Source organism: Chiroxiphia lanceolata, chromosome 6 (genome assembly GCF_009829145.1).
Source record: "Chiroxiphia lanceolata isolate bChiLan1 chromosome 6, bChiLan1.pri, whole genome shotgun sequence".
Classification (NCBI taxonomy): Eukaryota; Metazoa; Chordata; class Aves; order Passeriformes; family Pipridae; genus Chiroxiphia; species Chiroxiphia lanceolata.
The window spans coordinates 5,055,571-5,070,190 of record NC_045642.1 but is presented as its reverse complement, the minus strand read 5'-3'; the positions used below and the strand labels follow the sequence as shown (position 1 = coordinate 5,070,190).

General features: G+C 39.6%; 1 protein-coding gene across 1 annotated transcript; it reads left to right on the top strand.

Annotated features, from left to right (window-relative positions):
* Nucleotides 1-346: 346 nt before the first annotated feature.
* FBXO3 (F-box protein 3) lies at nucleotides 347-13,903 on the top strand. Its single transcript, XM_032690286.1, is given in 11 exon segments — nucleotides 347-501; nucleotides 3,099-3,188; nucleotides 3,973-4,136; nucleotides 5,703-5,817; nucleotides 7,339-7,556; nucleotides 8,256-8,300; nucleotides 9,715-9,799; nucleotides 10,636-10,758; nucleotides 11,172-11,287; nucleotides 11,684-11,874; nucleotides 12,876-13,903. Coding segments are annotated over 11 exon segments (1,383 nt in total). The 5' UTR covers nucleotides 347-391; the 3' UTR covers nucleotides 13,002-13,903.
* The last annotated feature ends 717 nt before the right edge of the window (nucleotides 13,904-14,620 follow it).

Here is a 14,620-nt window from a genome sequence, read left to right as displayed (position 1 = left end):
TTCAAACCCGGGCTGAACAGACCTTGGAGCAACCAGGTCTCGTGGAAGGTGTCTCCTGCCCATGGCAGAGGACAAGATGATCTTTAAAGTCCTTTCCAACCCCTTATAACGCTCTATGATTTTATGACACGTTTAACCACTGAGGCGGCACGGGGGCTGGAGGCGGCCGCCCTCCGCTGCTCGGCGGGGGTTGCACCGGGGCAGCGTGCGGGACCCTGCCCGCCCCAAAGCCCCGCAGCCCGGTCGGATGCCTTTAATCCCGCCGGGGCTGAGGGCTGAGTTCTGAGGCTACTGCGGGTGAGGGTGAAGCCCCGCCGCGCCCAGGGGGCGCTGCCTGGGCCGTGCCGCGCGAGGCCGCGATGGGCGGTGCGTCCCCGGGACGTCTCTCAAGATGGCGGCGCCCCCAGACATGGAGTCGCCCGCAGCCCTGAGCCTGGAGCTGCTCCCGACCGACCCGCTGCTCCTCATCCTCAGCTTCCTCGACTACCGGGATCTGGTGAGGTACGGGCGGCTCGCGGGGCTGCACGGGCACGGCGCTCCCGAGGCTGAGTGGGAAAAGGGTTTGGCTTCCTGCGGCGGACACGGCCTGAGCCCCCCCTTCCCTTCCAGCAGCTACGGGCTTTCTCCCGTTTTTTCCTTTTTTTTCCTTATTTTTTTTTTAACAAATTGAGGTGTTCCCTTTTACTGAGAGGGTGGTAAGACGCTGGCACAGGTTGCCCAGAGAAGCTGTGGCTACCCCATCCGTGGAAGTGTTCCAGGCCAGGTTGGACGGGGTTTAGAGCAACCTGGGATAGTGGAAGGTGTCCCTGCCCATGGCAGGGTTGGAATTCAACGGTCTTTAAGGTCCCTTCCAACCCAAACCATTCTGCGATTCTACTTTTATCTCCCCCATTGTATGTTGGCTTTTTTTGTACCTAAGCGAACCAATAACTGAATTTGGGAAATAAATAATTTTTTCCCCTAAAACTCTTGTGTATCCATGGGCAGACAAAGGGTGGTCTTGCTGCCAGTAAATATATTCCATCATGCGAATGAGCTTCTGTTTGAAGGAAGACCAAATGAAATTAATCAGGTGACTTTTCGGGGAAGGAAAGTTGCAGGTGCTTCTTGGAAGCGTTGTGACTCACACAGTGAAGATGAGAGTGTGGTTTTAGGTAAAACCTCACCAGTGAACTGCAGGCTCTGGCAGTGATTGAAGGGAAGAATCAAGGAAGAGTCAAGGAGGGAAGAATAATTATGAATAAAACAGAATATTGCCCAAATATGGGGGTTTGGTTTGGGGTTTTTTCCCCCTCAGAAATATTAGTCAAGAATGATAAAGACATCAGGGAGAACAAAAAAAGAGATTAAGTGTAACAAAAGCTCTTAACAGTTGTTATAGATGGTCTGGTTGTAGTTGCTAATGGTGTAGTAAAGGCACTACAGTTTTTGTAACGTATTTAAGAAAATAAGATGGGTTTTGCTGTGCAAAGATAGCGAAATACTGTGTAGATGTCTTATAAATAAGGTCAGTAATGGAAGTTTTGTGTAACTGGCTGTTTGTAACATTCAGAGTGTTAATTGAGGAAATCTCTAGGTTGTTTATATTTACTTAAGTGGCATATATACTGTAAGCATTGCAAACACTACAGTTTCCCTCTATTCCACCAGCTGGTAAATCTGGTGGTGGCCCTTAAATATTTGGTCACTTCTTAGCTTTTGCATTGTTTATGTAATTAGTGAGAATGGCTTTAATTGCACTTTTATCACATTTTAAGCCACAGTGATCCTGTGATGCCTCAGTAGCTTCTTTCCTTCCAGAAATTACAGGCTTGATTGAAAAACACCAACACAACAGATTTCTGCAAGGGCTTTGACTTTGGGATATTTCTGTTCCCCACAGCCCATATATAATATAAACATAATAATAAAACATGTAAATATAAAAAATCCCTGTGTCATAAATGAAGTTCTTACATATCCACATGTCAGGGGTTGAAGTGAATGTGTTTGTGTCGTTGAGGATGCAAAGGGTAATTTAAGTACATGCAGGAGAATCACTTTGATGAGGTTGATTTTTGAAATACAATTACAATTCCAGTTTAAACAGCTTACAGTGGATATGAGGGAGGAAAAAAGATGTCTTGAACAGCTAGTATGAATAATTCTGTATTCTTAGTGCAAGATGCTTTGACCAGCTGTGGACTTTGGCTGATTTTACTTATAAAAGACAAGATTGAGAGTCATCTTTATCTCATTATCTAACTGTGTCTTTCTTATTTACCAGTTTCTGTTCTACACTGACAAAACCCCAAAAAGTAGTAACTGAAAACTTAAGTTTGGTAACCTCATTTGGGGTATTTAGATGTTAATCACAGCCATTCACACACATTAACTGTTAGAACAAGGTACCAGAGGAAGTGATGTTTCCACATCTAAACTGGTGGAATCTTTTGGGGAGGTTCTTCAAAGTTTAGCTGATAATTCAGCTCAAATTCATCAAGCCAGGATCAACTTAAATGATTTCTGAGGGCTGATTTATTCCTATATACTACAGGGTTTTTAATATTTCATTTGCAGTAGTGCTTTGTAGTGCAGGATGTGATTCTTTTAACTTTCTGAAGCAGCAACGCAATAGCTGATATCTGGTTTTCATTAGGGTGACCTTGCAGTATTTATTTCCATGTTATCATCATTTGTTGTTTAAACAACTCTAAGTGGAAAGTAGCTTTGTAACATTCCAACTGTATAGTTTTTGTGGTTTACTGTGGAAAAGATTAGGTAAAGCCTGACAGTCCAGGTAAGAAAGAGATTTAAATCATAGCCAGCCAGTGCTACTGGATTGCTTGCCACTGGAGGAGTGGAGTCATGCTGGAATCCTTCAAGCAGTGTTTATACTGGTGTAGGTCTACAGGATGACCTGCTTTACAAAATCACTTTGTAGAAAAGTAGTTCATGACTTACACAGCTCTACTGAAGACTTTTAATCATTGTAAGCACAGCTCTAAAAGGCCAGCTAGCTAACTTTCAAACTCTGCATTTATTTCACTGCTCAGTGAAATAAAACTGTTTGTTTTGCTGCTCTTCTGCAATCAAATGTAATGATTTTATATTTATAGTTGCTGCTATTTAAATCGAAGACTGAATCAGCTGTCAAGCCATGATCCATTGTGGAAAAGACACTGCAAGAAATACTGGCTTATTTCAGAGTAAGTAGTGTTGTTTAAAGCCTTTTTTTTTCTCTAAAAATGAATTTCTAAGACATGATAAATTATGTAAAAAAGCTTCATGAACATGTGAGGGTTAAAAAGTTTTATGAGTGGATAGAGAAGAGTTGATGTGGAGACTTCTCAATTGTTACATTCTTATTTAGGTGTGTGAAGGTGTGCTAAATTTTGTAGCTTCAGCATTGGAGTGAGGAGTTGGAATATATCCTATCAGAGAGATGCAAGGGCTGCAACAATTTGGAGGCAAACATCCTCTGTCAGATGTTAGTCAGTACTTTTTTGACAGCCTGTCTTCCCGTAGCCTGTGAGGAAAACGGAATATACAGGAATTCCCTAAGAATGTGCACTGATCTGAAAAGGCACTGAGTTCTCATTTAACTCTCTGGTTTGCTCCTTAATCCTTCTTAGTGAGTGAATAAAGGAGTTTGTGACTAATGCAGTAGATAAAAAGTGTGTGTGTGAAATGTGCTGTGAATTAGCTATTCACCAGTTCCAGAATTCACTATTATACAGAATCTGTTTAAAAGGCACTCTGTGTAAAGGAGCATTGTTTCCAAATTTTCCCCTAAGTACCCCAAATGTTTCCTAATTTGGTTCCAGCTTGCTGTTGAATAGATGCTGGAATTAATTGAGTTTGTGTAGCTTCACGAGGCACAAAGTGTTCCTGGGTTAATATTCCTGCCAAATAACAAATCCCAACTCCTTGAGTTTAGAACACGGAGCTTTTCAGGCTGGTATTGAACTTATTGCCTTTGTGTCCACTTAGAGAGGAGAAAAGCCGACGGAATGAGAGCTGGAAATCCATCTTCATCAGCACCTACTCCGACCTGGGGAGGTACATCCGCTACTATGCCACCCTGAAAAAGGCCTGGGATGACCTGGTGAAATACCTGGGGCAGTGGTGTCCCCGCATGATCGGCTCTTTGAAAGGTACTGTCAAACCTGCCTGGCTCACCCAGCTTTGTCTTTGGTTGACTGATTTTTTGTTTGTTTGTTAATGTTTTTTTAGTGTAGTAATCCCATTACTCCCAATATTACTCTGTTTTTATGCGTGAGGTTTTCTTAAGACCTAATTAAAACACAGTCACGCGAAAACAGGCATTTTAATCTGAAGCCAAACAAAAAGGAAGTGGTTTTTTTTTCCCTGTGGTCAAACAATTGGTTTTCCTTTTTTTTTTTTTTTCCCCACTTAAGATTTTATTTTCAATTTCAGTTTGTGTTTTAAGACTTGAAGTACATCTAGTGTTCTGGCTCATGAATCTTACACAGCTACAGTTGAGTTTGAGCTTTTCTGGTATAGGGACATAAAAGACTTTTAAATTTTCAACTGCTCGGTTTTCTGTATGAAGTTGACTTTTAGCCCAAGATGTTTCATATAACCTGATCTGAGAAATTAAAAGACAAATGATCTCTTTCCTACTTAAATCTTGAATTTTCTGGGCTTGCTGGATAGTGCTGGATTCCTAAGTTTTGCTAAGTATTTGTGATAATAGAATATGGTTAGAACTTAATGTTTTCTTTACATTTTTGTGGAGATGTAGCTTGAGGCTTCACTCACGTATTCAGAACCTCTGAATTGTCACTCAGATATTTGGTCACTAAAATAGAAAGTTGGGGGTGTTGAACAGATTTTACCACAGTTTTACTTCCAAAATCCCTCATAAGCAGTTGGTGCAATGAAGCTTCTCTTTGTCTACAGAAAGTCAAAAATAAATTAAAATTATCAATTTCCACACTTGTAGAGCAGTGGCAGGTTTTAGATAAGACCTTTGTAGATAAACCTTTTAGATAAAGTCTTTTTAATACCCTTTGTAAGCGATATTGTTTCAAACCTTTTTAATACCTTTTGTAAGGCATATTGTTTCAATGAATTGTTAAATTATGTCCTATAAATGAAACAGATAATGAATACAAAAAGAGTTTCAAAAGATTGCCAAACAAACCTTGATTGGAACAGACCATACGGGCCACCCAGTTGAATTTTGCTAGAAGTGAGGGTGTGGAAATCTGCATGTGGAGGTGTAAGAATAGTTACTCTCCGTCCCTTTCTGTTGTTGATATGAAAATCCCCTTGTTAAAACTCATTTATTGCTTCAAATTCCAGGTGAATGGTGGCTGCAGCCAACATATCTGTGTTACTGATTGAACTGGAAACTGAGAGAGAATGATAAAAGAGTAAAGTCAATATTGCCTGAAAGTTGTAACTGGGACTCAGCTCATGACAAATTCTGGGGAAAAGGTTGATTTCACTTGATAAATACTTTGTGCTGAAGTCAGGCCTGTTGAGGTTTCACTGGCTGGATATTGGTGCTGTCTTAAATAATCAGTTCATGTCATCATCTCCCTTCCAAATTTATGTCATATTCATTCTGTGCCACCCAGCACACAGTAAAGTCACCAGATACTGACTTGAGTCTGTGTTCTTTTGATCAAGGCATTTACAGATTCCATGCTTTGTGTTGGAAATACTTGAAATAGCATTTCTTTTGTCCCCAGAGAGTGTGAGGGAGGAAGACCTGGATGCTGTGGAAGCACAAATACGTTGCAAACTCCCGGATGATTATCGGTGTTCATTCCGCATCCACAACGGGCAGAAGTTGGTTGTGCCTGGGTAAGGAGAGAAAACTACTCACCAAGTTATTAATTCCTGTTGTATTTCTTGGACACCTTATTTATTAATGATGTAAAATGTCTCCTTAACAGGATAAATGAAGCATTTAAATGGATTGTCACTGAGTCACCACTTGAGTGACACTTCTAGAAATGGCTGCCTTCTAATCTTAGAAGTAATTGAAAACACAGGATAGATTTCTAATTGCTCCAATTACTCTTAAACTTCCCTGTTTCCTAGTTAAAACCTTTTGATTTTTTGCAGTAACTCAAACTTCCAGCTGTTAACGCTTTTAATCATCCCACTGCAAGTTGCTTCCCTGAAGTTTTGCTTTGTATTACAGAAATAAATTAACCGCTTGCACTCGTCAGACTTCGTTCTTTAATACCTTTCTTTTTCTTTAAAATAGTTAGGGAATAACTTTCAAATCAGTCATATTAAGTAGAATGAAAATTTCAGTTCTGCAAATTGTTTTCTCAGCAGATTTTACAATTTTATGCAGTTTCAGCATAAATCAGAAATGGAAGCGATTGTCATTGTCAGGTGCTCCAGGTTTCTGTGTTTGGATGTTGGCAGAATGTGCTAATTCCAGGCATGACTTCGTAAGGAGAAAGAGGAATGGAACCTGTTGCCCAAGATGGGATCAGCCTATGGCACACTGACATGTGGCAGCTTGCACCTGAGTCACTGCTTTCATAACACCACTGAAAGCTCAGCATCTGCAGGAGTTTGCATCTAATTTGCCTTTCCCTGGTGTTCTCAGCAGGGAGTGTGGGTGTGGAGCTATACACTGCAGACCTGTGTGCTCTTCTTTTGCCAAGTGCACTGCCCTTGGGAGTTATCAGTTAGATCATGTTACCTTTTTTGATCATTCTTACATTGAGTGTATGTTGCTTGGGTTTTTTATTTTCACTCTGGCTCTCATCTAGCCCAACATTCCTATCAACATTAACCTTAGCTTCCAATGCTCACCTCCATTCCTAATCTCTACACCTTTCCGATTAGCACTACTTTTTTCCAAATGCTTATTTTCGTCTCTTATATATGAGAAGAGAGACTGCTTTTACTGCTTCAACATCACTTTCTGACTGTCAAAACCAAATAAAAAAATCCCATCCTTTGCTGCGATGCTTACACAAAGCTAGTTAAAAATTAGACAGTTGATGACCGTGCTATGTCATGTTGATGAATCTTGTCTCATTCCCGCCTTGTATGTCTGTTTATTTGTGTCTGCATGCCTTAGTTTTATACTAAAATTATAATCTCTCTGACTCAGTGGTTATTTTGCTTCTCAGCCTTTTCCCTGAAGCACAGACCACCTTGCTCAGTGTAATTTTGATCACTGACTGTCCCTGTAGCAGCTTGGTATTGTTTATTCCATGGAAACATCATGGATGCTTTGATAGTATTGAAATGAACTTGTACAAAACTGGAGATACAGATCGCTGGCTATTATTATATTTCCCAGAAGTTCACAACTTTGCCTTGTGGATTTATCTTTCCTTTTTTTGCTGTTTCCAGTCTGATGGGAAGCATGGCCCTGTCCAACCACTACCGCTCCGAGGATCTGCTGGACATCGACACAGCAGCTGGAGGGTTCCAGCAGAGGCTGGGGCTGAAGCAGTGCCTGCCCCTCACCTTCTGCATCCATACTGGCCTGAGCCAATACATGGCCCTGGAGAAGGTGGAGGGACGGAATAAATACGAGATCTTCTACCAGTGTCCAGTAAGGAACATACGTTTATACTTGCCAATGTACTTTGCTAATGATTGATGGTGCCCCTTTGCATGTTATTGGATGTCTGAAATATTTTATGTAGCAGAAAGTGAACAATAAGAGATGATTATTAGTTTGCCCCTAAGTTACCATCTGATTATCATTGACATAAAGCAATTTCTATAGGTCATGATGGTGGACAAGATTCATTCTTATTGGAAGGTATCAATTTAATTTGCTCAGTTTATGGCAGGTGTGTGTATATATATGTACACACTCCCTGTTTCTGTAAGGAAGAAAAGACCTGGTGGCTTCCCTTCCACCATCCATTCACCTCAAAAAACAGTGGGATGTGTAAAGGATGTTTCTTGTAAAAAAGATGGGGATCTTCATCCTGCTGTCGAGTTTGTGGCAGTTTGTTTTCAAAGCAGGTAGCAATGACATTTCTAGGGATTGTTTGATAATGGATCACTTGAAGAATGTTAAGATTCTCTTTTGTATTATGCCAAATATTTAAACCTTCTGGTGCTGCTTGGGAACTTGGAACGTTCCTCAAACACTTCTATTTTGGTTCATCTGTGGACAGCCCTGCTGTGTTAAGCAGCCGGATTTATGTTTAGTGAATATTGGGAAAGTGTTCCTGTTGTTATATTTCAAGTGTTGAATTTGAACCTCATAAGTCCAATGCTCTCTTCTAATACACCTTAAACTTTCCTTTTAGGACCAATGGCTCGAAATCCATCTGCTATTGTTATGTTCATTACAGGTAACAATTGAGATAAAATATTTTCTATTAAAACTTGCCCTTCTGTGTGTCTTTGGTACAAATCAGTCACTTTCTAACCTGTCTGACAAGGTGAGCAAAACCTCTGTTAGCTGTCATGGGGTGATGTCAGTGCTTATTAAATACAACACCCAAGTGTTTTCCCCAGTAGTTTCTGCAACCATGTGAGAGGTTGAAAAAATCTGGTATTTGTGGTTATGTCAAATTTAATTCCTTTCAGTGGCAAAGAAGACATGTAACAAGTGTCACCAAAATGAATACTAAAATTTAGCCTCTTACATTTCTTATTACAGTGAGAAGCCACACTGGGCAATGCTATACCTTGGGTAGAAGGTAGTCAAACTCTTAGCCACATCAATTTGAGGAAACCTTTTTAGGTGTTGCTGCTTGTGGGATGGTCCAACTTACTTCAAAGTATTCCACTTGGCTGGAAGGGTTAATCTTGGCTTACTACAGGGTAGAGGAGAAGCTTCACACACAGCATTTCTCTTGAAGGTGGCAGGTAAAGTGATCCAATTTCTCCATCTGGAGTTACTTTACACAAGGTTTGCATTTTGTAGGTTAGTGGTAGAAAGGAGGATAATAGACATGGAGTCCCTTAGACTTACAAAAGGGCAAAGGACAGCACACAGAGTTCGTGCTCAAAGGAAGAAGTGGTAAGTACACTTAATCTAACAGGAGTGGGAGCACTTGATAACACATCAGTGAAGGTGAGGATAATAATTTCTCAGTATTTCAGCTTAAATCCAGTTTTGAATCACAAATATTGACAAACAGTTGAACTCTTCTATAGAGCTCTGTATTGCAGTGCTTGGAAGATTTATGGCTGAGAAATTCTGTGTATGAAACTCTGAGAGTTAAATGTGACATCTTGAGTGTCTGCTTAGCAATCAGGCTGTTCCAAAAGAATGGCTGTGGGTGTATGAGAAGCTGTTCTCAGAAAATGGCTCCAATTGTATGAAAATCCCAGGCTCTTTGGAATGACACACAGCCTTAGTCTTCTGGGATTGTAGCAGGAATGTGGAGGGTGTCGGACTTATCACTCTTTTTAAGGAGAGGAAATTCTGCATCTTGCTGGCATGTTTTTTAGAAACTATTCATGTGGAAACCAAATAGTGAGACCATGATCATAATGTGAAAGCATTATAGTTAAGGGATTCTTTGTTGGCTGTGTGATTTCTGGAGTATGCAGTCTTAACTCCTAATTCTTGGTTGGTTCCTGCAAATTCTCCTTGTTGGTAGGATGAACTGGAATATTGACTGACTCATCTAAGGAAGTGAGAGTTTGTTATAAAAATATTCAAAGCTTTAAACTTTTTCTTTGAAGTATTTACTGTAACGTGCTCAGTGGTACATTTGCCTGTCCTTATGAATGCTTTTTTCCTTTGGTATGTAGGTACATCCTACTTGGAATGGTTTACATCCTATGTAAACAAAGTTGTAACTGGAGGTTATCCCATCATCAGAGACCAGATTTTCAGGTATCGTGACTGGCATTTATAACCTCAGTGCAAGGTTTTAATGCTGCTTCTAGAATTCTGACCTCTTTCCAAGTAGTTTTTGGTATCTGAGACAAAAGCTGATGGTGGAGAGAGGAAAAAGCACATGAAACTTCCTGAAAATAAAGCTGTAAAACAGCAACCTCATTTTTTTAACCAGAAGTTTCAGAGCTTATAACTTTGCATTAATGGGACCAGAATTTTGCATTATAGGTGATCTGAAGTTTAGTGAACAGCAAGATATTTATTCTGTGTGCCATGAATGTGTTGCTGTTACAGGACTGTTCTGAGTTATTAAAAAACCAATTGTTTCAGCAAATTGGTCTTAAAATGACACTTGAGTATGCAATAAACAGGACTTGATCTGGTGTTTGAATCTTCTTGCACTTGCAATTTCTTCTAAATACAATCAAAAACCTTAATTCTATCTAACTGGGATGCTGTAGAACCAAATTCTTGATCTGTAAATTAATTTGCTGTTAGAATTTCTAGGTTTTATTCTTTGAATAGCAGAACAACACAACCTTATTAAACAAGTGTGTTTTCATTCACTTCAGATGAAACAATGCACCTAACTTGGTGCAAGTGTTAATGGAGTTCCAAAGAGAGGCACAGCTTCTTAGGTGATGAGGAATTACACATCATGAAGACACTGCACACGCCCATCCTTTATTTTACTGCTTAATGAAAGGTTAAAAATTACATTTAACTTAGCATCACAGTGTTCTTATTAGTAATTAACTAATTACTTTCCATGTCTGTTTTTCTGTACTGAATATGCAGAGCTGTTTGCAGAGTTAATGTTTTCCTCTCTGTAGGTATGTGCATGATAAAGAATGTGTTGCTACCACAGAAGATATTACTGTGTCTGTGTCCACCTCTTTTCTGCCTGAACTCAGTTCTGTACATCCACCACATTATTTCTTCACTTACAGAATCAGGTAAAATTGAATAAATTGAATTATTTCTTTTAGCACAGGATAGATCTATGGAATCTCTAAAGCATCAGTTGTTGCAAATTTATGCCCAGCATTCAAAACAGTTCTAAAATGAATAGGATGTGCCCAACATGCTGTACTTTAATATAAAACACACTAAATTATTACCTGGTCAGGTGGTAATTGGAAAAGCGCAGTGGGGTAGGGGGGAAAGAAATTACAAGCAGCTCTTGTGATTTAGAAAGGGGTAAATAACAGAGTGAAGCAGGGGCATGGAGATGTATCCTGCCAACTGAGTCAGGTGACTTTACCTTATTGGGTTTTTTCCCAGCTTACTTTGAGATCCCGAGGGCACTTAAAGAATTTCTGAAGTGTGGGAAAGTAGTTTTATAACCATTGTGTCCTTTGGCTTCTAGAATTGAAATGTCCAAAGATGCTCTTCCTGAGAAGACGTGTCAGCTGGACAGTCGATACTGGAGAATAACAAATGCCAAAGGGGATGTGGACGAAGTCCAAGGTCCTGGAGTAGTTGGTAAGTGAAAGATTGCTTTTCCTAACCTAATAGAGAGAATATTTAATGTATTTGTTATGAAAATTTTGTTATTAGTTGTTGGTCAGGGTAGTAGTTTTATGGTTTGTATCAAAATCATTTTGTTGCTTGAGAGAAAAAGATATGCATCCATCTGTTTTGGCTTTAAAGTTGGTTTGTAAGGGATATCTGAACATCCTGCTACTTAACTGCTCTTCAGAGAGTTTTGTTTTTTTGGGTTTTTTTTTGAATATCAATAATTGCTGAAAGTCATTTATGCATCCCCTGGAATATAAAATGAGCTGCCTGATTATGTTGTGGAGTGCAAGTGCTTTAGCAAACTGCTAAATTGTAGTTCTACTTCAGTCCTTACCATTTGATTTAATATTTTACCAACAGGAGAGTTTCCAATTATCAGTCCAGGGAGAGTCTATGAATACACCAGCTGTACTACGTTTTCCACAACATCTGGATACATGGAGGGCTATTACACCTTCCATTGCCTTTACTACAAGGACAGATTCTTTAATGTCACAATTCCCAGATTTCATATGGTGTGTCCAACATTCAAGGTGTCTACAGCATGAATGGTAAGTGGAGATGCAGTTTTCAAAACAGCTCCAGACAGAGCATGAATGATATTTCAGATATTTTGTCTACAAAGATTATATTGCAGGACCTGTTTGGATTTCAGAGTTCTTTAAGAGGTTCTTTCTTGAAAGGCTCTTTGAAGTGTGGTCTGTATGACCACGCTCATCTGTTTAGCTTTAATAACGTGTCTGCTTTTTTCAGACAAGTTCCAGTTAATGGCAGTTTAAAAGCTGTACAGTCTGTGTGATGTTCATTAGTTCTTGCTGAAAGTGTATTTCATAAAGTGACTTTGCAAATCACCAAGATGATTCACGTGCTGTTAATTATAATGTAATTTTAGTTTGGAGATTGCAAGTTAATTGTATCATTTCTCCCTTTTCTTTGGCACATTTAGAGAAGAATCCTTGATGTGTTTTATTCCTAGTTTTTGTGCAGCACTGAGTCTTTCCTCAGGGGTAGGCATTGTGCACTTTCTCAGGTTTATCCCAGGATTTGAGACACTCATTCCCAGTGGCTCTAACAGGAGGTGCCAGCAGATGTCATGCTTCTAATAGAAAGTGACATCTCTTAACTCTTGCTCACAGTTTTGGGAGCTGAAACCTCCTTCCCTTCAGCTGACTGTAAAAATAATTTGCTTTTCTCTGTTGCTTTACCTCTGTTTTAAAGGTAGCAATGATCCTTTGTTTTTAAAATAAATAAAGACAACCTAAGCCACCAAGAAAATGAATAGAGCTGAGATACTGAATTGGGGCTTACATAGTGGTAGGTATGGAATGATGACACCTAATGGAGATTTACTGAGTTAAAGGTCAAGTAACTTGGTAAAATGATCTCTTTTGCAAATTAAACTCAGTAATTGTAAGGTTTCAGGACGTGGATCTCAATGTTTGCTTCACAGTTCATCGACATGATAATGCAGATCAGATTTTTCTAGGCAGTTGTTGGTGCTTTCTTATAACTGAAGAGGTTTTAATTAAACCATGGGTGTGTTTTGTGTTAGGAAACAAATCCTAATGAGCCTGCAGTGGATGAAGACGAAGATTCCACAGCCACAGATGACACTAAAGATCGACCCAGGGTGTTGGACATTCCTGAGCCCTCTGGGTGCTGCCCACATCATACCTGATGGGATTTCTCCCAGACTGTTTCCGGAAAGCTTCTGGAGCTGAACTCTTTGGGGCTAGTGCATAAGAATATTTCTGACAATTGTAAATGAACTCTCTGTTGCACATCAGGGCAACTAGCATGAATGTTGGTGCCAGTTCCAAGATCCATTAGAGTATAACTTTTTTTTCCCTGGTTTGGAAATGGGAGTGGAGGGAGGGGACAGAGGGAGGGAAAGGAAGAGAAAGGTGTTTGGGCTTTGTCCACTTTTTTCTGAAGTGTGAAACAGCTTGATAGTCCAAGGTAATCATATCTTACATTTTTAAACTATCGCCTATTTATGATCATACTGGAAATAGGGTGTATGAGGGTTGTTTTTGTACAAGCATTTAAAATTAGCATTTAAAATCAGCAATAGACAAGATGGCAAAAAAGGCGTATCCTATTGTCCTTGCTCATGAGTTTCTGCTCTGAATAACTAAGAATGAAACTTGCAGTTTGGTCTGTATATCCTATTTGGGTGAGTTTAGGTGCTCTTATGCTATTTATTTTTAAATCAACATAGGAATAGCAGAAAAATCTGGTCATCAAATGCATAAATTAGGAGTGAAACTGGCCTTATTTTTAGACAATCTGTTTGTCAGCTTAATTTTATGCTAAGTGACTCTGGTTGGATAATGCCTCTGGGAATGTAGTGTTCATGCATAAATCTCCCACTTGTTGACCAAGAAACTTCTCACTGACTACAAAGGATGGATTTGTAAATATATTTTGAGTTTTTTTTTCTTTATACGATGTTTGCTGTTGTCATAGGTGACCAATTTAAGTATATTTCCCTAAATCCTCTGGATTTTTGTAACTACAAAATAAAAATGAAAAAGAAAAAAAGAAAAGGAAAAAAAAGAGAGGAGCCTGACAGAACACTAGCTGACTAGAAACTTTAAATATAAAGAAGTATCTGTTTGCTTTATCAGTTTTACTTTGTTTCTGTTGTCATTAATAAACAATTTAACTGCCTCCTTCGCTCTCAAGGTCTACATGGGACTGTTCTTGCCAAGACTTGGGCAATTAATTATGTGACAGCAGTGCTGGAGTAATTTCTTTTTGACAGGCAGAATTAGTAGCTCCTATGAGGGGGGGGGGGGGGGAAATATTGGTTCCAGCTCAAAGTTTCCATTATTGACTAATTGCAGCTTTTTTTAACAAGTCCAGGTATTGGACTCTCCATGTGCTCAGCTTTCTGAAGTGCCACACAGCACTTCCACAAGGTAGATATTGAGTATGATCCCTACAGCAGGCATTCAGGTGGAACATCTAGAGAGGCAAAACCAACTTCTGTTGTCCCTCACAGGAGTGAGAATTGCTGGAGTGGTTCCAAAACGTTGCCATTGTGAGTATGCTCCGTATTAGCTGGGAGGGGAAGATGTGGTCTAATGCCTTTTCACAGAAATTTCATCAAGGATCAGTGAAAAAAGGTTTTAGTGGGACTAGAACTTTCTCCAGGGCTGTCAGTCTGTTGTGTCTTTTTAAGGACAAGATAACCCTCATCGTTGGAGGCCTTTCCTGGGAGGATTCCTACCAGGATCTGTATGTTCTAGTTCAGTGGAATCAGCATGAGAGACTGCACAACCCTTGGCAATT